The sequence below is a fragment of the Colossoma macropomum genome, unplaced genomic scaffold, assembly GCF_904425465.1.
Source record: "Colossoma macropomum unplaced genomic scaffold, Colossoma_macropomum, whole genome shotgun sequence".
In the NCBI taxonomy this organism is placed as follows: Eukaryota; Metazoa; Chordata; class Actinopteri; order Characiformes; family Serrasalmidae; genus Colossoma; species Colossoma macropomum.
In genome coordinates, this window is record NW_023494792.1 from 11,035,853 (window position 1) to 11,062,089 (window position 26,237).

The window sequence follows — 26,237 nt, forward strand, 5'->3', positions numbered from 1 at the left end:
TAAAGTGACGGTCAAATACATAATCTGCATGCTTCCCCTTACCCCAGAATTGTTTCTTTAGTTTTGAACTGCAGATGCAAGGCTAATGTAGCTCACAAGCAATAGAAGCTTATAGCCACCAATTAGCATTGTGCAAACTACATGCTTCAATTATACACTTGCCTCAAACTGTATCGAGTTGTTAAGTAATCTCAAATAGACTCACTAATGTGGTTTCTGATACTGTATGTTGTTTTCTGTAACGATGGACAAAGTGTGGACAAAATTCAGGCTTTAAGATATCTGCTATTGCTGTTTTCAGCTATGCAATGTACTTTTGTTCACTTTTACATATAACAATATATCATATAGTGTCCGAAACAAGAAGCCTATTTAAGATTACTTATTGATTCAACATTGTTTCAGGCAAGTGTGCGATTTTTTACATATGCAGTTTGCACTATGCTAAACTTGTGACTAGAGGTTTCTAGTAATTGTTAGCTACAGTAGCCTCATAGCTCCAGGCTAAAGAAGCAATCTTCAGACACCAAACATATCTTGGCTGATCGACTACATCTGGGGTAAAGAAAAAATTGTGTAATTTTTTTTTTCTGGCCAAACCATAGCTTTAAGTTGGCTCAGCTTGTTGATTACCGATGATGCTGAGGTTCTCTGCTCCAGTGTCTTGCTCTGTCTCTGGGCTCTCTGCTTCAGCTTTTGAATCTGCCTCGGCTTCTTCACTAGTTTGTGTCTTTGAGGATGGTCCAGTGGTCTTTTCCTCCTCATGATCCACACCTTGCTGCGTCTCCTCAGGCTTGACTGTCACAACTGGTCCCCCAGTCTCTGGACTCAGAGTTGGAACAATGGCTTTCTCTGTGCTTTTATCTTCAGTGGCTGTCGGCTGAATCTTTTGGGATTCCTTTGGCAGCAGCGTCTCCAGGCCTCCTTCAATGTCATTGCTGTCCACAGGCTCAGTGTTATTTTCTGGGCCTAGGGTGTCTATTGTATAAAGCACGTTGTCTTTCTCATCTTTTTTCAGACTGACTATTGTGTACTGCGGTACATCAGTCGTTGTTTCTTCTTCATCCTTTTCAGTGGCTTTCGGTATGTTTGGTATAGTCTCTTTAATGGTCTCTTCAATTAATGGTCCCTTATTGTCATCAATTAACACAATGTCCACAATATTCATATCCAGATCTTTAGTCGGGTCTTTTACTACATTTTCTCCCCCATCCACATCTTCATCTTTGCCTAGGTATTTCTGACCAGGTTTTCCATTGTCTGAGTCCTTCTTTCTGACTTTGTTCATGCTGTCGTCAGAATCTTTGTTGCTAATTTTGTCCTTGCTTCCAACAGTGGGTTTCTCTTTTCCAACATCTTTGCCTGGGTCCTTTCCTATGTCTTTCCCCACCTCTAGTCCTTTCTCTTTGCCAGTTTCAGCATCCTGACCAGTCTTGTCCTTCTCACTTGTTGGTATCTCTAGACTAATAGTTTTGTCAGGAGTCTGTTTTGTCTCTTGTCCAGTCTTATCAATGACGTCTATTTGTTTCTCCTTTCCAATGTCTTCTCCTTTCTTTATGTCTTTGTCTTTGTCTGGTACAGGTATGATGTCCTCCTCTGGAAACAGATGTATTTTTAGTATTTCAGAAAGCTGAACTGGAGATTAAGCAAAGCTATACTTAACATAACAACATACTTAACAATGGTCAATGTGCAGCAATGAAGTTATGTTCAGATTTTTGAGACATTTAATTCAAAAGTGATTGAGAAACCATTGAACTGTTTTCATTTACTGTTCCATGTAAGTATAATGCATATAGACTACAATGGTACCATCTGCATACTGCACTCTGATGAGGTAAAACTAATGGGATTAGTTTGAGCCCATCATGATACCATGATGAAAGTGTACCTTTGACACAGATGGGTGCCGTTCCACTCCATGTGTTGTTTGCCAGACAAGTTCTTTGAGGAGTTCCAATCAGTGTATATGGCCTATAGCACAAGTACTGCAGAGCAATGAGCACATCATTGGGACCATAGACCAGGAAATGGTCTCCATATGCTGGCTTAGGAGGTATGCCACAGTTCTTTTCTGGCACTGGAAAGACAAGAAGGCATGGCGTAATTATCAGAGAAGAACGTGCCATCTCAAAGGAAATTCAGTGTTGGAAAGTTTTCAGTATAGAATTACAAAGTATGTCAAAGACACTCTCACTAGCAAGTCTGTTATCTCATTGTGGTCATATAATGCAATGCAAACATTGTGACAAACACTATTTTGTCTTTCCATAGTTGTTACATTAATTTTCCACCACAGTCCACAACTGCTTTAATTACAAACATGTAAGATGCAATCCCTGCTTCCACCACTTCTCTATTTGCTTACCACACTTAGGAGTCATCTCGCTCCATGAGCCGTCCAGTAGGCACGTAGACATGCGGAAGCCCTTTAGGGTGAAGCCTGTATCACAGCGATACAAAGCCTGACCTCCCACCCTGACATCCAGACTCTCCATAAAACCATTCTCTGGCACTGCAGGCCTCTTACACTCCAACACTGTGGGTTAGGACAGAATGAGATATTATCACAGTCTAAACCTTGAACCTTCAGTACTTGGCAGTTGATACTTTCTTTGTATATAAAAAGTGACAAATCACAGAAATGGAAATATAAGTATAATCATATACGCAGACACAGAAACATAAATATGGAAATTCATGCATAAATGTAAATTTATGTACATTTTTTCCCTTTTTTATTTATTTGTTTGTTTGGTTGGTTGTTTTTTTGTTTGTTTTCACATCTATTTATTGATTAAGTTCCATATTTATTTCTGCTTTTCCTGATGAACTCAGTTTGGTAAATTAAGCAGATAGATGACTTGTGCAGAAGATAAGCTTGACTAGAACACAAAATATTCTTTCTGCCCTTTTACAAAATAAATTGCTAAAAACAGTAAATACTTATATTTTAATAAGTAAACCATTATGTTTATTTATTTATTTAATGTTAATTTCTATTTTTCTATCATTTGATTCATTTATTTGTATTTTATATATTTAAAACTACACAGTACTGTGCCTAAAGTCAGAGACCACCCATCATTTATGTCATTTCTAGTCAATACAGCCATTAGGTATCATTCATTTTTCAGCATATTGAGCAGAAAATTACACAGAAGCCTCAACAACTCAAAAGAATATTTTTGATCCGTATTTAGACTTTGCTCAGTACTTTAAAATAAATAGTTGGAGATATATTTTTTTGAGTCACCAGTTTCTTTTTTCAAAGCAAGTTGTGTTCAAGAATGCAAAGGTGAAGAATACCATACGCCTGCATTGCCGTGTCTTGCATAACTGTTTCCGGTTATTAATGAATGATACTAATAAGCAGTCCAGCACAGCAGTTCAGTGTCATCTTTAACTTAGACAGCAGCTTGGCTGCCTCTGTTGCCTGTGCCGGCCTTCACACTCTGACCTGCATGTGCTGGGAGCACGCCACACGCTGTGTTTCCTGTCATCTCAGCCTGCTCAGAATGCTCTCTGTTGAGATTCCCCCAACAACATTCTTTCCTGTCTCCTATCAGCAAGTCCTCCTGCACTACTTACATAACTGTTTGTGTGTCTGTTGTGGGGATTGTTTGAGTGTGTGTGACTATGTATAAATCACACTTCCTAGATGTTTAAACTTTCTCAAGCCCCAGGCTCCAGTAATACCCTTCACAGCTCACAAAATTACACAACCACAATTACGCTACAGCAACATTCAATTAGAACATCCAATTTAAGTGACCCATTAACTAGCAATCACTTGCTGAAGATTGCACAGTAATAATGGAAAAGTCTTTTCCTTGGAAAGGAATGAGAAGTCACAACTGGAAGACCTTTGGAGAACAGCTGTATTTAGTAGGAATAAAGCATCCTTTACTGTGTAGGTATTATGTGGTTGTTGTGGGGATTAGGTATAAAGGATGGAATGGAGTTGAGTAATTCCTAAAACAATGTCTAGCAGACACACATTTAGAGACAGAGTTGAAGAGGTTGTGTCTATGCTTTCAAGGGAAAGAACATGCATATTCGAGGAAGATAAATGACTGTAGGCGCCTGATCAAGGCAGCTATCTTTCCATGCTGTTGTGCAACTTAGAAGGATGAACATGACGAATTTTCCAGCAGTAATATTTAACGCTAACACTCATAGCACAAAAGGTACCCTCCCTTAGTTCTCTCCATGATCCTTTGTTTCCTTCTTCTCAAACCACAAATTGGGGAGAATTTGGATTGGATATGCAGTTTGGAAAGAGCATGACCCCAACACATCAGGCGAAGAATAACCCACCCTATTTAAACTCCCAGAGGAGCCGGCTTTGTGGTGAGGTGATAAAATGAAAGTTATCCTAACCACAAACCAACACCCCATGCTTCCAAACCCAAACTCAGCTTCAACCCTAACTCTGGCTTGGCTAAGCCCAGGCTGCTTGCACTGGGCTCCAAAGCATGCTGGACAGTGGCAACTGAGAACACTCGCAGAGGATGTTACAATTAGTAAAAGGTCATTAGCTCTCTATTAGCTTAGTCAAGTCCTGGGGAACTTGTAATGTTTGGCCATGATTGTCATCCTTTTTAGCTGCAGGCAGATCCAAATATGAGTAAAGAGGCTCTGTTACAGTGAATGCACTCACGCAGTTAGAGTTAAAGCCCATATGTTTTCCAAAGTGCAGGGAGCTTTAAAACCGAGCTAGACGCAGCCTGGCAGCCTATAGTATCCCTCACGGGAATGAAAGATATATGTACTCATAATATAGTATGAAATTCCTCCTGCAGATTTTATGGCCATGGAAAAAGCTGGCTCATATTAAAGGGAGGGATTGTTTCACCATTAGCTTTATAGAGTCAAATTTAGAAATGAAAATGAGACTACAAGCCCCAAAATATAAGAAAGAAAGCAAAACATTTTTCATTTGCCAGCTTGTGTTCACAGGAGTCAGGGGTGTTGTAATAGGTTTGGCAGGATCCAAACATACAAATATATGAGAAAGGGAGGGAGGCTGAAACAGAGAGTGATAGAGAAAGGTGGGTTTTCCATTGGCATCACACAAACAAATGCACACTCCACCCGTTTAAATGTCCCAGCGGAAATAGTACAGCTCTACTACTAGCAGAACTGCCTTGTGCAGACCTGATATGTTGATCTAACGTTAATGTTTTGATAAGGTCTAAGATGAAATGTTACAGTATCAGTCACTATAGGTGACAGTGATAATGGGTAACTCACCGTGCTCACATCTCTTGCCTGTATACCCAGCTAAGCAGGCACAGTGATAGGAGTGAGAGGAGTCCAATATACAGGTGCCATCATGAAGACAGGGGGACGAGGTACACGCTACACACACACACACACACACACACACACACACACAAACACGTTTTTCATTGGGAAAAATGAGTAACAACACTAAGTACAGAAAGACATGGACAGTTGAATTTGAGTCTGCAAATCTAATGCGATTATGGTTAATCTGAAAGGACAATATGATTGATAATGATTAATTTAAGTGTAAGATATGCCCAGAATGAATGAACATAAATTTGGAAATGAAATCAAATGAAAATCTAGTCTCTCTCTGTAATTTCATGACCTGAAATTCAACTTCAGTTCACCTTTATGCTGAATGACTAGAGATGTCCAAGTGTTTTTTACCCTGACCTCAACCTGAACCATTTAATATTAAGCATCTGCTGATACCAAGTCAGCTCCAATATTCATACAACCTCACACTGCACATTTCAAGTACATTAAATCAGTAAATCTAATCCACTTTGGGGAAGTTATGTTAGAGGTGCTGATTAATTCACAAAGCTACAGTAAAATTATTTAAGGATAAAGGAAACACAAAAGCTGTTTATTGGTATATGATGTGACTGTCTGGTATAGAGAACAGTCTACACTTTGTAGCTTTAAAATGTTGATACCACATTGCAATAAAACTATCTTTCTAAAGGCTGTATGAAATTAGTTTATTAATGGCTTTAATAAGTAGTTATAACACATAAATAGAAAGGGAAACTGTGACCTGTTGCTTGCCAAATAGTGAGCCCACATTCATCTATACTGTTAAACCTCACATCTTGCTGGTTACTTATCTTACTTTGTCTCTTTAGTCAGCATTAAACTAGCTTCATTGGAGATTCATGTTCATTAGAGATAATAGGTCACAGTTTATATTTATTTATTTATATTAACCTCTTATAAACTATTTTAAAACATGTCACTATACACGTCACCAACAGTGGACCTTACCAAAACAACTGTCCCTATGTTAAGGGTAAATGAACCGATAAAACCCATTCTTGGTATACAAATAGTTTGATCAGATAAAAAGAAGCAGTTTAAACTTCACAGGAAAAGTTAACATATGAAACTGCGTGGATTCAATTTCAATTATTTTTTTTCCCTGACAGACAACCAAGGTCCAAGCAGATTCAGGAAAATACTGGACAGGTGGCAACCCTAATGACATGCCACACTTTCTTACCTGAGTTCTCCTGGAAGATGGCAAACAGCCCGTCAAAGTTCTTGTAGCCATCAGAGACAAACAGTATGTGCAGGGAATTGCCGGTGCTTTGGATCGGAGGGGGGCGTTCATTTCCACAGAACCGGCCAATCACCCGAGAGTTTATACTGTCACCATCTCTGACCTCTACAAAGTCATAGCGACAGCTGTGGTCAAATTCCAGACTTAGCATCATGAACCTGTCTCGGAGAGAGAGAGACGAAATTGAGAGGTTATAAAACAGCCCAAGACCATCTTTAACGGCGAAGACCCGACATCCGGTCTCATTCCATTCAGACTCTCATGATTGTTCCACTCCTTTAAAAAGGCTCTTGTTCTCCAACAAAGTATCCGCTCTTTAGAAGTCCTTTAAAATTCAATGACTAATTGGTACTTTGTTCAATCATTTAAGTTGAGTTACAGGGTATAAAACCAGGTTCCGCGTATTTCCATATTAGCACATTACAGTTCCATGGAGATGAATAGTGTGCCCTGTTTTCTGACAAAAAGAGAGTGCAGTGTTTTCCTGGCTCTGCCATCCTGGCACGTTCAAACTTCTCTTTTGGTCTCCTTCTATTTCTCTCTCTTTTTTATTGCAGCAGAGCAGCTAGTAATGAACTACCATCCCAGTTACAGAATGTGTTAATGGCACAGACAAGCCGGTCCTCCTCTTTCCACGAATGGCCTGTTTTAATGGAGGTGAGAACTGTGCATTTTATTTTCTGTTGCAGGAAATTAACTGTTTCATAAATTCTTGTTCCCTTCTAAAATCAAACCAACATTCCTGAGACTATGTGTTTTTCTGCTTGTACCTTGTCTGCAAGACACATTAAGGTGGAAACAAGCTATTAGTCCATGATTTGAAGTTGACATCACGGCTGTGCTGAGAGCCCACAGCTTAAGGGAACAAGGCTGCAATTGTTTCTAGTGCTTATGTGACAACTAGTCATGAGCATTGCAAAAGCAAAGCAAGATCATTTTAGCAATGACCAACACGTTAGCAACTATTAACTTGATATCTGATTTTATGCGGGTCTGAACCTGTTGTGAAATATGTGACTTATTTTGTGGTATGTTTTTTTAGTTAGGGAGAGTCATGGTTTTATTCACAGGGTCATTATGTTGCTACATCCAAGACTTCTTGGGAAGCCTTGAGATAGTGTTGTTTGCAAACGCACACAATTTGGCTTAAATTACCAGGAAAGAAGGGTCTAAACAATCATGTATTTGAGTGAATACAGTGCAGATGCTGAAAGGGATGATGTCCATTATTAAAGTCAGCTGTGATGTGTCCTTTTCGACCCGCGTTAGTAGACAGCTGTTCCTTTCTAATTGGGCTTTTCAATGTGAGCAGCTTATTACAGCGAGGGGTCACACGCTTTCAATCAAGCATTCACCACACACATTTAAAGGGACCACAGAATTGGATTAGAATAATTTATGAACGCTGTTCTAAGCCACAAACTCAAATGGTGTTTTCTGAGTCAGCTGAGGCTTTTTAATATCGACTATATTCTCCATTTTCATAAAAACATGAAAAGTCCCTTTTTCGGTCTTATAAAGATGAGGCAGTTACCAGGCACTGTGTACAGTTACCATCTTGTTAATAAGTCATGGTGGAAGTAAACAGCCCACTGCTGCAGCCTCACTGCAAAGCATACACCTTTAACAAGCAACACACATTTAAATACAGTACTGTGCAAACGTTAGAGACCTTCTTTTATTGTATTTCCTTTCACACAGGCCAGTGAGTACAAGGTAATAATGTTTCAAGATTAGGTTTAAGATGATATAAAAGAGAGATATCGCTGAACCTCGTATCTCAATTTTTTGTTGTAAGGTAATCAGATAGATATAAGATAATCTACTTGCATAAGCAAGGGAAAGTCATTAAAAAATACGTGAAAATGGAGTTCTGGAGTTCAAAATTAAATTAAATGATCTAGATAAAATGGGACTAACAACTGTGCAAGACCTGGTAGACCACTAAAACAATCACCATCAGATAAACAGCACTTAAAGCTTTCATCTTTGAGAGAGAGGAGATAATTAAGCTCCACTCCTGCTTCAGATCTGAAAACATCCACAAGTATTTCTGTCCATCCTTCCACTGTGAGAAGACAACTCAACACTATGAGTCTGAAAGGATGTGAAGGTGTCAAGAAGCTGTTACTGAGAAAAGGAAATAGACAAAAAAGCAAACCAAGAAGCAAGAAGAACAATTAACTGACCACCTGGTCCAGACCTGTTTTTGACATTATTTGGATTATGAGACTGAACTTTGGAAGTATGGAAAAATATTCCTGCAAATGTCTTTGAAAAACTGAACTCAAGTCTCCCAAAAAGAATGGAAGCTGTAATAAAGGCAAATGGTGGCCACACTAAAGACTGACACAAACTTATAGGATATAATTATATTTAGTTGTTGAGGCTTTAGTGTAATTTTCTGTTGTATAACTTGCACTTAAAGGTCATTTTAATGGGAATTAAATAAATTAAGGGTGGACTTTCGTAATATACAGTAGTTATAATCTGAAGGGTAAACAGCAGTTACGATGGTTATCATATTTAATTTAATTGTGGTTGTGGTTCAATAAGTCAATCAATATAATCCCTGTGCTGAAATGATTTGTATTAGTCCTTTTTAAACACCTTCAGTATAATTTAACAATACAGTGATAATACAGAAACCAAGATGATTGTGGTCACTGATATTGTGATAGGAAATGTTCATATCACCCCATCAACAAAGTGATAATAGTTCATTTTGCTTAGAAACTTCTACTTCTTGAAGTACAGACATAAGTGAAGATTTACCTATTCCTAGACAGTAAGTGAGCTGTGGAGCTGTGCTCTATATCTTGAGTGGTATTGAAAGAGAATGTTCTCCATTAGGGTTAACCTGACTTGGCTGAGCCAGCAGACGGTAACATGGAAATCTGGAGCTTATACTGTAAAGCGCATGCTGGAACACTGCCAAACATTACATGCAGAGCTGTCTTTTTGGTTAAAGAGGTACAGCTGGGAAAGCAGCCCAAATGGGTCAAAACATGAGGATATTAGCAGCTGCGCTCATATGCTCACACACAATGTGTTACTGGTTGTGTCTTACTGGTTAATCATTATAGTATTAAGGAATCGGCCACTGCCAGCAGTAGTAAATGCATGATGCACCCTGCCAGCAATGCTTTGTCTGAGTGTGCCAGGAGCCATAACTTTTCATTAATCTATCATCATTGCTCAGAATTAAGTAATATGGATAAAAAGAAAAGACCCTTATTTCTTTAACAGTGTGAACGGCGGGACTGTCACATAATCTGTCAGTGTTTTTAAGGTTCTTCATTAAAGAGAATGGTGCTTTTGTCCGCACACTATTATCATAATCAAAGACATGGGAAGTATTTTTAGAGTGTTGTGTGTAATTATGCACACAAACACACACTGAGCCTGTAAACTGTTTTGGCCTGCATTTTAAAGCTCATGAGTGGAAAATTATTATCACATCACTGTTCTCCATCTGGTTAACACTGTATATGGAATAATCAGTAGCTAAACACAGCTGCAGGTGAAACATCAAGCATCAAGAAAGGAGAAGTGATATCAAAAGTGAAAAGGAGAAATGGAGGGAGACTGCATTCACCAAGGCTTTCCTACAGGTGCTATTACATTTCAATTTCATCCAAATTTGAAACTTAAAAAAGTAAAAACAAATATAAATTCCAAATATAAATTGCACTGTGTGGATCATTCTACCAAATTTGTTCAGGCAACAGATGTTGAAAATGTGTTTTGAACTTCTAACTTTCTTCGATGCAAGATTAAAATCATTTGGCTTTGAATGACGATATATCTTAATTATGTTTATGTTATTAAAACAGATGATTGTAATTTCCATTGTGTCACTAACAAAACAATCATAATACTGCTGAAACATTTGATAATGACTGTTTTGGTGGTGACAATTTTAGCTAAATTTGTGCATAACCTAAACAAAACACAGCTTTGAACAGTTGTACATGCCTAAAAACAACATTTTTTATTTAAACACAAAAAAAGTTTACTTAACCCTTTTGTTACTCAGCCAGTGTTTGCGGGTCTGGTGGACCCGAACACCACATGTGTAATATAAATGTGTAAGGGGTTACAGTGTGAAGTCATTGGAAATGTGTTATTGTATGTTCTTCGCAGAAAATTAGGGCCAAGGAGTCTGAGGGTGAAATAATAATAAATCATATCATTTTTCAATTGGTAAACATTGAAAACGGGTCCCACAGACCCCAACACCACACATGGGTATATTGCAGAAAATATGTGTTTCGGTAGTGACGGTTCTTAAATGTTATATGCTGATTGTCAGACTTTGGTACACATTTACTTGCTTATGGTAGTCACTGATGTTTATGGATTTAACTCTCATTTTTACTGTGATACTACAGTGACTGGTTTTCACTGGTAACAGTGGCTGACTTTCATAGATCTGTTTCTCATTGTTTCTTGGTTAAAATTGGCTAATCTAAATACTTCTGTCCAGTGACTGACTGGTTTCTTTTTCTCTATATTCAATATTGTACATTAATTGTAAAATCTTATCCTCTATTCATATTGTTCTTGTTGTGTTATTGTTTTGCTCTTTGGTGTTACCTAGAGGAGGATGTGTTCCCACTTTTGAATGTTGGTTTCTCTGAAGGTTTCCTCCTCTTGCTCTCAGGGAGTTTTTCCTTGCCACTGACATCCTTGGCTTGATAATTGGGGCTTGGAGCTGGATTTTCTGTAAAGCTGCTTTGTGACTTGTAAAACGCACTCTATAAATAAAATTTAACTTGACTTCAGAACAATGGGATCTAACTGCTCACCACGTGGCCATGAGGGCAGGGATTTGTTGGACAGCATTTTTTAAATCAATTATTAAATTGACATATTTCAACTTCAGTTTTAAAAGATAAAAAATATCTTTTTAACAACATTGAAAAAAACACAAAAATAAAATATTATTTTTACAGATTGAAATTTAGGGGTAAGGGTTTGGGACAGCCATCTCCCAATAGAAAGTATCTTATATAAATTATATAACATAGTAAATATCTAAGGTTTGAATACTTAATTGGTTTTTTGAACTTTTTTTGTTACTGCAGGCTGCATTTTAAACTAATTTGGTGGAATGGTCCATAAACAATTCAGGCCATTTCAGATGTATGAGTAGATTGACTGCATCAAGTCCATAACTATTCTTCCTCCACAGCTTTGATGATACCTTGCAAGATGCACTGTAAACACTGTAACCTCATAACTTTGTAACTGAATTGGGATTTTGAATGAAGCTCTTTCATGTACTCTGTGTTTGCTGACCAATAGTGACAAGTTTTATATTGTATCAATATCAATACTCCTTTAGTAATTGTTGTTTTTCTGTATTTTTGAATGGGGTGATTTCTGTTCAAGTGGACTGAGCATTAGAAATGCTAATTGAAGAAAAACTGAAATGGAAATGGAAGCTATGACTGCACAGGAGAAGCTTATAATAGCAGCTGAAGGACCTACCTGAGCTCTATAGTGAAAGGCTGGTCCACCTGCAAGGTCCACTCACAGCGGGCATTGGTAGGGTAACTTTCCAAAACCAGGTGACCTTGCCTCTTCTTGATCACTCCACCACATGCTGAAAGTGAGGAATCTATTCATCAGCTCATCAATATATCCACCCACTGTTGCTCCAGCTGCATTAATTGACTGAATTATCATCTATCCATCTATCTGTCCACCAATCATCAGTTAACCCGCAATACAGAATATAACACTCAAATATTAACAACAAATAACTGCAGGTATATAACATCCAGATTTATATCTATTCTGTAAAGTGTTTTATAATTAAAGTAATTGTTATGTAAAATAATAAGTTGTATTTAGTTATTTTTACATCACTTTATGTCTTCAATGCCTGCCAGGCCTGAACCTGAGTCCAAATTGAGTGAGTTTTGACTTGACACAGTACATTTGAGTTACCCACAAACAGTTCTTCCAAATACTGGAACACCACTAGCTGTTTAGAAATGTCATCATTTTATGTAGAGTGTTGATAAGAAAAATGATACGGAAGGCATGTAGGTGAAAATAACTTACTCCTGCAGTCTCCACCAGACCACCCAGGGCGACACTCCGCACAGTACTGGCCTTTAATGAAGAAGTCGTCTCTGGGACCCCACGTTCCATTGTTGCAGCGCTTGCAGTTTTCAAATATGCTGCACCCTTCGTTGAGAGAAAAAAGTTATTTGAGCAAAGAGGTGTTAATATGGCTTTAAAATGTTAGGAGTGTATACATGGAGGGGATCTATGAAGTTTAAGGCTTTGGATTCTGAAAGCTTTACTTTCCCGTAGGCTCCACAAGCCTCCCCATTGAAAGACATTAGCCTCTAGCTTACTAAGCAGATAACATAAGTACATACTGGCTTCCTGAAATGGACATGTTCACAGAACCCTGAAGAGCTCTGGACGTTGGGAATGGATTATACATATGGAGTGAGGATGCTGAAAAAGAGAAACATTTAAACTCATGCAGGACCTGAACATGTAGAGGGCTGTAAGTATCAGATGTTCAGATGACTACGCTGCCGTGTAACGCGCTCATGAATTTATGAGGCTGTTTGTAAAAGAATATTTTTTGGAAGACTTCGGCAGTAAAACAGTTGCCCAGGTATGAAATTAACTATGAACATCTGGTATTCATGAACACACAGCCAGACAAAGACAGACAAACAGACACTCTCCCCCACCCTCCAACACACACGCACATAATGAACCTAGAACATGTCTTTTTTCGTATGTCGTAACACCCTCACTGGGTTAAAGAGCAAAAACAACAGGAGAGAGTAATAGGCTAGGTCCATATAGACTATGTCACATGGGCCTTTAAACTGAGCTATCACAATCAATTATCCCTCACCTAATGACCTAAATGTTTTCCTTCCCTTCAAGTCCTCAGGGATATGACAGTTACAAGTGAGGCTTAATTGCCAAATCAAACACATTTGGAAACAGTGCAGACATTGTGAGAGGTGAAGAAATGAAACACAGAGAAGCACAGTTTATTAAGTTTCAGAGGTCAGAAATCAGATAGGAGGTTACACAGACTAGGATAGTTTGGAAAAGGACAGTGTTACAGATACCTCATACAGAAAGAGAGAGTTATGAGATGAAAGCAAATGAGAGTGAGTATGTCTTAGAAGTCACAGCATCAACGGCTGAAGGGAAGGCTGCTGTGACTGGAAATACATTTCTGTTAGCACCATGGCCATGGAAACCACTAAGCCATTAAGCAAGAATGTGAAATCAACTCACTTAAACCTCACATTTTAGTGTCCCTGTCATCACTGTTGCTTACAGTTCCTAATACCGAAAGTTTAGAGTAATTTGATATTAAATATCTCTCACTCATGCTTCACTGTAATAAGCTTAAAAATTCAGCTTGTAAACTTTCAGTTAATACCACATTTGTGTTTGTAATAAGAAGAGATATTTTACTATGGTTTGAATGTATGAAAAAGTTACTGTTGTGCATGTATCTTTTACATGTTTGCATGTTTCTGTCAGTGAGTGACATCAAAAGAAGCAGAAAAAAGTTGGACGCGCAAACTCAAACCTGTCGATATAAAATGTAAATTGAATGCAAACAGCAAACCATATTCATTCAAGTGTATTATAAAAAAGAGTGTGATAAAGATAGAATGTGTATCTATGGTTGGAACACTGACTCACCTGGATGGATGATGCAGGGGTCACATTCGTTGCGGGCATTTCTGCAGCACGGAACAGCGTAGCCTACTGGTGTCCCCTGAAGAGGGCATTTACATCGGATCACATCATATTCACAGCATCCTCTACACATCACATTCCACTCCGGCCCAGGACAGTAGTTATACAGGAATCTGTAGTCTGATAGAAAAAATGCATTACTGTATAGAAACCTGCACTCTGTTCACTCAGTCACTACATTTGGTAAAGGTATAAGATGGCCTGCATTGTACTACTCAGATCAGACCAAGGGTTTAAGCCACTCAGGGATGCTTGTTTATAATTAGATTATAATTAGATTTATAATTAATAAGTTTGAATTTTAGTCTATTTCTTTAGTATTTTCCAATTTCTTCACTGAAAATCGAATATTTTCAATTGTCAGTAGTGGTACAGTTGAATGATTATTGCAGTTCGGTCTTTGTAGTTTAGAATTAGATTTAACTTTGTGACACTGCCTATCAGTGCTTGCTGTCCACATCACACCTGAAGATTAGTGAACTGTAAATACCATTAAAGAATGAAAGTGGACTAACAGAGTAATGTGTAAATGTAAAATTAATTTAAACACTGAGACTGACCTCTCAGTGTTAGTGGACAAAACTGGATAACATCAAGTTGAGGGAAAATTAAGGGAAAAAAACACATAAAGTGTCTTTGTAAGGCAGAACAGCTGCATTTCTCAATTGCATAGATTCTACAAGTCTCTGGAACTGCACTGAGAGGATGGAACACAACAATCTAAAATCTTTGTTCATTTAGATTGAAATGTGGTGACTGCAAAGGCCACAGCATGTGGTTTGCATAATTTTCATACTCATCAAACCATGCAGTGAGCCCTCATGTCCTGTGGATGGGGAAATCAGGATGAAAATGGTTCATCATAGGATAAAGGTGATCAGTCAGAATAACTTTGTATTGATTTGGAATGACTTTCTTGTAAGATAACAAGCGAACCCGAACCATATCAGCAAAATGCCTCCCCTCCCCTCCCCCCACGGCATAACAGAGCAACTGGATCCCCTCATTATAGTGGTCAAGAATTCCAGCCTGTACTGTTCTCTTGGTGTATGACACACATGCATACACCCACTTGTAGAGAATATGGTGAAGGATGACTCATCTGACCAAATCACTTTCCTAACATCTCTGTAGACCAGTTCCTATTGTTTTTTAAACTGAACTCAAATGTGGAACTGAACTTTCAAATTTGTAATATAATATCTACTATACTGCTATGTTACTATATCTACTATACCAGGGGTCGGCAACATGCGGCTCCACAGCAGAATTACATTTTTAGGTAAAAATAAAAAATTCTTTCTTTGCAGTAAAGTAAAGCTTTGCTGACCGTTCTAACAGTTTCAACAATAAATGATCCTAAATGCTGGAGTAAATGTATAACTGCTAATTCACCTTTTAGCCCTGAAGGTTGGTGCACAGACTGCTGTTCACACAGACAACAATCTCATTAAGCTAGAGAGATAATTAAGACAAACATGGATAATTTGGAGACGAATGGACTTATTTGCTTTTATACGCACTTAGCTGTTTTCCTGATATGTTTAATCTGCAACAAGAAACTGTCAAACACTAAAAAGGCATGAAGCTGTAGTCAGCTTCTTGTTCAAATTTTCCCATTCCACCTTAAATGGTGCCTGCTGCTGGTGAATGAGAAGCTGAATTCAGCCTCATAAAAAATCAAACGTTGAGAGACTTTTCCACTTTTGAAAAAGTTTCCGGCAGGAGATGCGAGAAAAGCAGTTATACCTGAGCTAAAGAGAGCAAAGTTTTCATTTATATTAAATTTGTTAGCCTGTACCAGCACATCAGCACCTACTGGCATACTGACATATTTACAGCCAAGATGGTAAAGTGGACATAAAATGTTGTGGGTTATTTTTGCTGAAAGGACAAAATGGCAAAATGGATAGTATAATACATGGTTGCTAACCCCTGTACTACACTATCCCTCCTTATGTTGTTACAGACAAACTGCTTTTGCTAACATAGTCTAAAACATCCTACATTGTCATCTAAGAAACAGTTGCTCTTCCTTTCATATTGTACAAATGCCCAAGCTTTACACTTTTACACGGAATGTACATGTTCAAGCACAATCAAAATCAAAACAATCTAAATGCAGATGTCACTTTATCTAGCCAGTTGAGCAGTCTTTGTGACTGAAGCTCCACTGTCCGTGCTCCAATAATGAATGCTCTTGTCTGATAGCATCTGCATTAGTTCTGTTTCTCCACCTATTTGTTCAGGTTAAATGTCACTCATCTGTCCATACTATTTGTTTAGTTATTCCATTATCCAGTGTCTGACTATGTACTGTTTGGATTCTCTTCTCGTCTCCTCACAGTATTTTTTTCTCATGCTCACAGGGGAAGGTTCGTGCCGCTGTCGGCCCTAGAGCTTGCTCATTAAGGGGCCTGCAAGCAAATTTCGAAGAAGCTGCTTTGGGATAAAGTATATTGTAAAAAAAAAAAGCCTTAACAAATAAAATTAAATTGAATTGTTTTTTAAAAACAAGAAATGTCACGGCATGTAAAAACCTTGCAAGGAGCCAATAATCTTCTTCCAGAGACTGAACTATTCTCTGATGATGAATGGGTCATTAAACTAAACCTTAGCAGTTCTTAAGCAAGAGTTGTTCATGGGCATGTTTTTGCAGTTCTCTCTTTTGTCTTCCCAAAGCAGGGCGAGATGGTGAAATTCCAGCTATAGCAGAGCATCGTAGGCCGAGGCACGGCATGGCCTGCGTTATGTAACCCGGAGCTTAATGTCCTCAGAGAGGTGGAAACTCAGCTGAGCAGACGTGGAATGAGAAAACAGAGAGAGAGTAACCTTGAGCAGCCTCTCTACTGACTTAACTCCATTAGAGAGTGTCTGTGCTCCTGGTGATCTCTCCATGGTAACAGCCTTGTGCGTGTTGTTGTTGTTGTGGTAGTGGTAGCTATGAGCTGTTTTAACTCCTCCTTTGGTGAAGCGATGAATTAGAGCGATACATGTGATTCATCGCAACGTGATGGCTTTTGTTTTTGTGAAGTCAACGTTCAGCTGAAAGGAAAGAGGTTTGTGCAAGGGAGAGAAGATTAGCACATTTTTGGATCCAACTGAGTTGTTGTACATAACAAAGAATTACAAGGCAGGAAAAAATGTGATAAGCAGCATTAAGGGGAAATGACTGTTTAAAGGGTAATTCCACCGATTCCTCAAACAGATATGGTTAAAAGGTTAAGAGGTAAACAAAGTTATATAGAGTGGTTTGATGAGAAATGCTCCACATATAGAAATGAGATATCCAAAGCTTTTAATACCTCTAAAAGCCACAATTGTTTTACCATAGTTTTATAGTAAAGTTTGGCCTAAAATGCATTTTTATAGTGGAGAGGCACATGCAAGGTGTTGTGAGACAAAACAATCCCTAAAGAAAACATATTTTTTGGGATGCATAGTAAATAAAATGGCAATATTTGTGTTGCAGACATTGTGACCCCTGGTCCTATCACTATCATTGTAAATAATCCAAGTACATTTTTTTTCTAAAATGCACCATTTCTCTTTCAACCTACTCTGAATGACTTTGTTTTCACCTCAGATATAATGTTATGTAGAGACTTAGAAAAAATAATAGAATTCCCCCATTAAGATCGTACCCAGAAGCTGTAAACAAAGACGTAAGGATTGATATAACACGTGAAAATACCCTGACAACAAATAAAGCTTAATGGCCGGATGTTGTTTTAGACCATAATCCACTGTTTTTATGGCAGACAGCAGTTAAACAGTGGACTACAAGAAATTAAGATTACCCTCAGGCCTAGCCATTTAACACAGTACACTAATATAAACCAACACATGGAAGTCATATTGGTTGTGTGTGCAGATATTATTAGGCTCAAGTTTTCATGAGGTATTTCAAGGGTCAAATACCTGTTCCACGCTTTACAGTCCAGACAGACAAACAGACTCAGTTCTTGCTAAACATTTATTCTTTCCCACAGTGTATGACGTTATTTACGTGTTCCTGTGAATTTATGACAAAACTCTGTGAACATGTGCTGTGCATGCTGTATTCAGTCAGTCTGTCTCTTTTAACCCCCAAATGAGACACTTTGTACATTTCTGTGGTTTCCCTTGACAAACTGCAAAAGCCGCAAGCATACTTGGCAAAGTTGTACAAAAAGGGTAAAAGAAAAATGGGTGGTTGTTTGTTTATGGGCTGAAGAGGACTGAAGACATTCAAGGGAGCGACACACATCTGACTAGATGGAACATAAAAAGTAATTTAGCCATTGTCAATTATGCACAACTGCACTGTGCAGTTTTCTCCATTTTTATTTCACATCCTTTCAAATTCAGTTTTTTTTCTTCACTGCCATTGTTTGGCAGGTCTATACTGACAGCACAGCTCATCTATCGTATGTAATTGTTTATGGTGTGTATTGAAAGGACTGTGGGTTTGGTATGATACTTCAGAGAGGTGAAGAATATAAGTACTTGAGCTGCTTCAGACTCTCTCAAACTCTGGGCTCTTCTCCCAGAGTGCAAAGTGCTGAACTCAAAACCTGGGAAAAAAGTACAAGGAACTTGGGTGACACTTTATTTGAGTGGTCCTTTTTAAATGGAACAACACTCAACAAACTCTCAGTAATGTGTCAAAAACATATGAGGGTTAGGATCAGGTTTTGAGTTGAGGTTAAGTTTAGGGTTAGGATTAGGGCCAGGGTGAGGGTTAGGTTTTGAGTAAGGTTGGGTAAGGTTAGGTTTTGAGTGAAGCTGGGTAAGGTTAGGTTTTGTGTAATGGAAGTAACATATTAACAGTACAGCCGCTTAATGTAAGTAATGTATCAACAGTACATCACCATTAGGCAAAGTGGCAGATCCTGCACTGAATTCCCTAAAAACCCAAACAAACAAACAAAAAACGAGTCAGACTATTCCATATTTCGGCCTGAAAATGTTAAGATATAAAATTTAGATCATGCCCTATTTACAAATCTCAACAGCCAGTTTTTGAAGAGCATTTTGAGAATAGCAGAATAAAGAATGGAGGCTCAGGTTATATATAAAGCATGTGAAACACCTAAAAAATCTCTACATGGTAAGAGAAGCGTCCAAAAAGAACCCATCTTATATAATAAAAGTGCACTTACTATACTGAGTTAACAATTAAAATAAGAATTAGGGTCTAACAGACAGTAAGCATCCATGGCCACTGGTCCCGCGGCAAGCACAGCAAGCCATATTCTTATTTGAAGAATAGAGTAGTATGACCCCATTTTAGTAAATCAACCAGCCATGGTTACATGACAAACTCACTCTCTTGCTCTTCTTCTCTGAGCATACTGATGTGATCAACAGTACCACGGCAAATGCTCCTGGGGAATAATTGAACGTAATTTAAGGCCTGTGCACACTGTAGCAAAAGCTGTAAGCAGTCACAATTTATTGTTGGTTAGGCACTCTAAGACTTTAATTATTGTTGGACATACAATACAGACAGTGATTGATATACTGCTGACAAACTGAAAGCCAAAAAAAGCACAAGTACACAACATATGACAATATAAGACTTACATAATCAACAAGAATCATTGTTGCTGCAAAGAATGTGGTGCCATGCATGACCATAAAATCTGTTTTTAACCCTCAGTGATTAAAGCCATAGTGTGCGTGAACAGGCCTTTATTCATTAGTTTAGGTATGATGCATTTGTTGATGTACCGTGCAAAAGTCAGAGAGCACCTTTCAGCTGCACAGTACCTAAAGAGCAGCTGACAGTCTCTGAAGATCTTTTAAGACCCTGGGAGAATATCTGCACAGACTCTGTGTGTGTGAATTCTTTATGGGCTGTTGCGTTAGCAGGTTTTACAAGGTGTCCAGAAAGCTGATACAAGGAGAGGAGGGCAAACAGACTGCAAGCTGAGGTCAGTCATCAAATTTGTGAGAAGACATCAGTCATCCTGTGGAGTTCTTGGGATTTTTCCTATTGATTTGTTTCAGTGGCAGAGCACAGATAGTACTGAGATAATCTGTTATGATGGTGTGCATGTCATTAAAAGACTCTCTCAAGTATAGGAGCATGGAAAGTGTTGTGTTGAATAGCTGCATAAACACTTAACCAAATCACTTTGATTTATGTCTGTGCATCATTAAGGTCTTACAATGTACATTCTGAGAGCTCGGGTTTAAAAGACATGCAGAAGAATGTGTGCAAGATTTGTCATTAATTTAGAGCCACTTCATTTTGTGGTCTAAAACTCCTGAAGGCAACTCTGCTTTATCTGTAAGTAGAGCATTCTAACATAATGACTGTTTATTGTTGAACTGCTGGGACCCTCTGCACATGCCCCCCCTCTCAAACGCGTGCCTGTCACTCCACAGCCCTACACATAATCATCTAAGACCAGATTTGTGGTTTGGGCTCTGTTGGGTTAAGGTTCAGATCTGTGTGAGGAAGAAATCCTCCAATGGAGTCGTTACACACGGCAGCACACACCCCTTCACCCAGGCATCCACACAACACCTGCAAAATGCATAAAGATTGCAGAGTTGAAATCTGCTGCCAGATTTTACAAGCCAAGAGGAGCTTCTGAATCCCAGCGTTAGACGTAGACAGAAGGGTATGTATGTATTTGCACTTTTTGTGTGTCCATTTTCCTCATAATTATCTTCATATTAGGGTTTTCTGGGTTTTGGAAGTGTTACCTGACAGCCTAATGGGAAAAGTGTTGATGAGAAAAGACTTTTAAAAATACTTTGGAAAAGAAATGTTAGCTAAACAGTCCTGACCGTAATTCACACATTCATAAATACAGTTATTTGAAGTGGTTTGATGGGAAATGCTCTGTTCTAAGAAAAGAGTCAGACTTATTAACTGGGGCAATGAACCAGACATCTGAAGCATTTAAAGCCTCTAAAAACTGTCTCACTTAAAGTTATTAAATGAAATGTTTATGAATACACTGCCTGATGCCTGAGAAGCTTTTGGCCTAAAACATGTTTTTTAGTCAGTTCATGGCACATAGGTACATGCAGGGCGTTTTAAGGCAAAAAGTCCCCAAAGAAACATTTTTCCAGATTTACCACATTTTATCCTTATCAGTATTACATATAAAAACTCAAAAGACGTGCAGTACACTAGTCATTTGGAATAGTAAATAAAATGGCTATATTTGTGCAATCTCTCTCTCTCTCTCTCTCTCTCTCTCTCTCAGTTTACTAGCCACGCACAAAGGATTTCCTGGCACTACACCATCAAAACACAAATATTTCTGGACAGCATCAGTGTATTAAAAATTGAGCTCTTTTTCCAGATTTGGATCCCAGTGCAGCAGTGCAGACTTTTTTTCCTTTCTTGAGTTATGTAATGGGTATCTGCTTTTTCCATCACAGATGTGCACAGTGTTTTGCTGTGACACGCATCTGAAGAAGCACGGGGGAGCAAAAATAGCTGTTGAATTCATCTGACCAGGGAGGGCCCCCCCACCCACCCTTCCACGCCACATGCCAAAGCTCTCCTCATGTGTTGGCCTAGCAGCACCGTTTCCAACCCATGTCCTAACTGTAACCGATGTCAGAGAAACAGCCTAAGTGTTTCCTGTCCTCAGTGAACTGAGCTCCAGGACAACGGGCAGTTTCTTCCAACACTTCTGTTCTGTGTCTATGCCAAGGCCCCTACTGCCATCAAAAGCAGGTTTTATCAGTTAGACCCTGCAGGTTTGTGGTGGTGACTCAGCTTTGAAGTGGATCCAGATTCTGACATCATCCCTGGGAACAAAGCCCTGGGAAAACTCCTCAAGCTTTCTCCAAGAGTTGCTAGTCATCTGTGACCTCAGCTAAACCATATAACCTTTAACCACACTGGAGGCTATAAACATTGAACTTCGACATCTGTGTCTGGTGACTCCAGGCTCCCAGGAGTTTGAACTTGCTTACTCATCACTAATCTAAAAAAGAAAGTATCTCCCATTTGCAGCATAATAATGCATTACAAACTGCAATGTTCACTTTATTATGAGAGTCCATCTTTTCATAGTTTATTGTTTCATTTGGGATTGATACACTTAGACCAGTACTAACATCTGCAGGTATCATCAACATATTTTCTCCATCTCTCCATGAGTTCCAGTGGCTTGGTCAGAAGTCAACTTCTTTGTCATCGGTGTAACGTCATTGTTCAGTTGAGTCTGGTGCAGATTCACATCTGTGAATCCAAACACACTGCTGTGCATGACCCTGTGAACAAATGCCTTTGTTTAACAGAACTCTGACATAACACCCAAACCATCCAGTCAGCACAGCTGCTCGTCTTCATCTCCCCAGTCTACTCTAGTCTAATTTTCTTTTGTCTCTCTTGTCGCTGGCCACTAAAGCTTATCCAGGATGAGTCTGCCTTCCTCCCAAAACTAAGAAAGAAACTACAGCTGAGGATCGTTACACTTGCCAAGAAGACAAGCGCACAAAGGCAGATGGTGCTGGAATGTTGATGTGTGGTTCAGACTATAAGTGGACCTAATTTTAATAATGTGCATACTACACTGGTGCTTACAGTATGTCATAGATGATGAGCTCCCTTTGGCATTGATGCTTCACTGATGTTGTACAAAGTTGCAGCTGTAGGCAGGTAGGTTGAGTGGTGTAAAGCACACCACCACTGGACTCTGGAGCAGTGGAAATGAATTCTGTGGAGTGATGAATCACACTTCTCTGTCTGGCAGTCTGATGGATGAGTCTGGGTGTGGTGAAAGCCAGGAGAATGTACCTGACTGACTGCATTATGCCAAGTGTAAAGTTTGGTGGGGGAGGGATAATGCTATGGGGATGTTTTTCAGGGGTTGGCCTAGACCTCTTAGTTCCAGTGGACAGAAATCTTAATGCTTTAGCATATCAAGACAATTGTATGCTTCCAATACGGTGGGAACAGTTTGGGGAAGGCACTTTTCTGCTCCAGTATGACTGAGCCCCAGTGCACAAAGCAAGGTCCATAAATGTATGGCTGGGTGAGTTTGGTCTGGAAGAACTTGACTGGCCCGCGCAGCGCCCTGACCCCAACCCCATCAAACACCTTTGGGATAAATTAGAACAGAGATTGCAAGCTAGGACCTCCCATCCAACATCAGTGTCCCAGAAGAGGGGAAGTTGTTACAGCTGCAAAGGGGGGACCAATTCCATATTAATGCCTGTGGATTTAGAATGGGATGTCATAAAAGCTCCTGTGGGTGTAATATGTAGGTGTCCCAATACTTTTGTCCATATAGTGTATTATCACTGGGACAAAACCTTGCAACTCCAAAATAGTAACTTTACAGGTAAAGAAAAATGATCACTTTATTCCAGGTATTGTCATTTTATTCCAGGTAATTGTGAACCATTTCTATTGGTTTCATCTTCATGAAATTGTCACACAATATAAAGGGCAGCTGGCATATTTAAATGATGTCAAACAAGGACTCACAGTGTCATGATGTGATGCACCAAAACCTGTTTTAGTGCTAAGAGGAGACTCTTAAGCCTGATAAATGAGAACGAAGCGAGTGACTTACAAGCTAGGTCTGTGTAGTTCTCTACATCTAAAAATTAAAAACAGACATGCGACTCAGCTTATCTGGTATAAATTTAATATGAAAAAACATTGCTTTCTCACAAGTGACACGAAAATGACCCCTTTGCCGTATCTTTGTCTTAGTTCAGTAGTGCTGGATTTTTCCATGTGGTGCTTTTTATGTTGTGTTTTTGTCTGGGAATGTCCCAGTCTCATCTGAAAGATCTCTACTGAAGGCATTTTTTTAATAGATCAGCTATGTTAAACCTGATCAAATATATGTCCTTTCTTTTTAAAGTAATTTGTAATACCTGTTTTGACTGTGATTAAGCTAGCCACCTTTAACTAATACACAGGAAAATAGCTGGCAGCTGTTGCACATTAAGTGATAAGAATAACAGCACTGTCAAGCCTAGTACTCTGAGAATGTTAGAATAACTTGAAATATGAAAGTAGCCTGAGAGCCTGTTTAAGGGGAGCCTGGCCACTTCTTATTTCCCTCGTTATATTAAAAACATGACTGAAATACGCTAGAGGGTGTCCATGAGCGAATCGTCAATGAATGGGGGTAAATGGAGCTAAATGGCTTAAAACATAAAACTAAATTTGTTCGTAATAATTTGTGCAGGAGCTTCCTTTAATTTTGGAACACACAAGGGTGTATTTCTGTATAAGTAAAGTATAAAGATGTAAATCAGTAAAAAAAGATTTCTTCTGGGACTATTTTGTCTTACAATGCTGTGCATGTACCTCTCCACCATGAATCGCTTTTTAAAGATATGTTTTATGCCAGAAGCTTATTTCAAAACTCAGGGATCAGGAAAAGTATTTGCAACTATTTCATATGATAATTATCTGTGAGGTAGATTTTACACACATTTAATATAATTTACATGTTTCTGTGTGTTTTCTGTGAAAATACAAATATCGTAATGGGAATAGATTTAGGCAGATGCTCAATATTAAAAGATTAGATTGGGACAAATTGGCATATAGCAGCAAAGCAGTGCCTGGTCTGAAGTCTTGTGACCTCAATAATAAGAGCAAAGGAATAAGTCTATTGAACAGTGAAAAGTGCACTAAGGAAGAAACCTTGGCACATTGTCTTGCCCGGGCCAGCAAAGTGCGCTCGCTGTGATGCAGACTGTGCTGAAAAAAGCTGGCTCTGCTGCGCTTCTCTCTTCTCTCTGCTGCAGCTGTCTGCTCTTTGAGAGGCCTGAGCGATTTAGCAGTCATGGAACAGGAAACTCCTCTGGGTTTCTGTGGGCATTGCCTTGGCCACGGCACGCACACAAACACTCACACATACACACACACACGCATGCCGTGTGTACATCCAAACTTGGATCTCTCTGGACAACCCCCACAAAGCTCTAAATATAACACCACCTCCATTCCTGAAGCAAACCTCGAGATGATTTGATATCTTTGTCAGCCTGATATCAACTTTTGTTCACTCTGCTTGGCCGAGGGTGCTCTGAATGTAGGTCAAACAGCAACCTGAAATGTGTCCATCGCCAGGTCTCATACACATTAGCATGTGAGGCAACCCATAACTTTCAGATGAACTAATATGACTTTCCCAAATGTGACATTTTTCACTCTTTCCAAATGAAAAGTTTCTCCTCACTTGACCTTGGCCCCACTGTTCACCACCCATTGGCAGTGCTCACTCCTTGGGGATCCAACGCAAATAAAATGAATTATGCAGCACCGCCTAGACATTTAGTGGAATCTCGGAAACTAGATGGATGTCCACGGAGACTGTGGCGTGGGGAGATCCCTGAAATCAACAGAAAAGAATGTTTTGACAGCTTGCTGGACTCCTGGTAGAAGTTCTCCTCTGAGAGCGGCCTAAGACCAACTGCTCTTCAAAACATCCGAACCTAAGCCATTATAGGAGAAACCATAGAGCTGCTCTCAGATCAGTTAATTTCAACAGCAAGCATGGCAGATGTGCTTATCACCTTGTGATTCTGATGAAGAAGTTCTGTTGAATCAACTCTCTGTGCTGACTGCCTCAGTCCTCTGTTTATCTGCAGAAACCCCTTCCCTACATGCAGCCTCAGCTAAGGTTCTTAACCTTGACCGTGTTACCGCAACAAGTTTATCATCCATCCCTGAGAACAATTACACAAGCACTGAGATGATAATTGTTTCTGTTTTACCCATGTAATTGCTTAGAGACGTTCCATGAATCTAACCCACACTGTGATTTCTACAAATGTCCCTGAAGGCAGGATTTTGTAATACATCCAAATCTAATCAGGATTCAGATTCAGCATCTTTTTTTTTTTTTTACCACAAGAGGTATCTGCACGGAGGGGAAATGCTTCACATTTTTGCATCGGATACCTTAAT

The 26,237-nt window shown here is 39.1% G+C and overlaps 1 protein-coding gene across 1 annotated transcript in view; it reads right to left on the reverse strand.

The window, feature by feature from the left end:
- The window catches only part of pamr1 (peptidase domain containing associated with muscle regeneration 1), a 32,534-nt gene that overhangs the window by 5,327 nt on the left and 970 nt on the right, over positions 1 to 26,237 (reverse strand). The window contains exons 2-9 of the mRNA XM_036575925.1: positions 14,285 to 14,461; positions 12,653 to 12,778; positions 12,074 to 12,188; positions 6,518 to 6,735; positions 5,257 to 5,364; positions 2,369 to 2,539; positions 1,892 to 2,080; positions 634 to 1,596 (exon numbers count right to left, since the gene is read on the reverse strand). Coding sequence (XP_036431818.1) covers positions 634 to 1,596; positions 1,892 to 2,080; positions 2,369 to 2,539; positions 5,257 to 5,364; positions 6,518 to 6,735; positions 12,074 to 12,188; positions 12,653 to 12,778; positions 14,285 to 14,461 — 2,067 coding nt within the window. The remainder of the gene's footprint in view (positions 1 to 633; positions 1,597 to 1,891; positions 2,081 to 2,368; positions 2,540 to 5,256; positions 5,365 to 6,517; positions 6,736 to 12,073; positions 12,189 to 12,652; positions 12,779 to 14,284; positions 14,462 to 26,237) is intronic.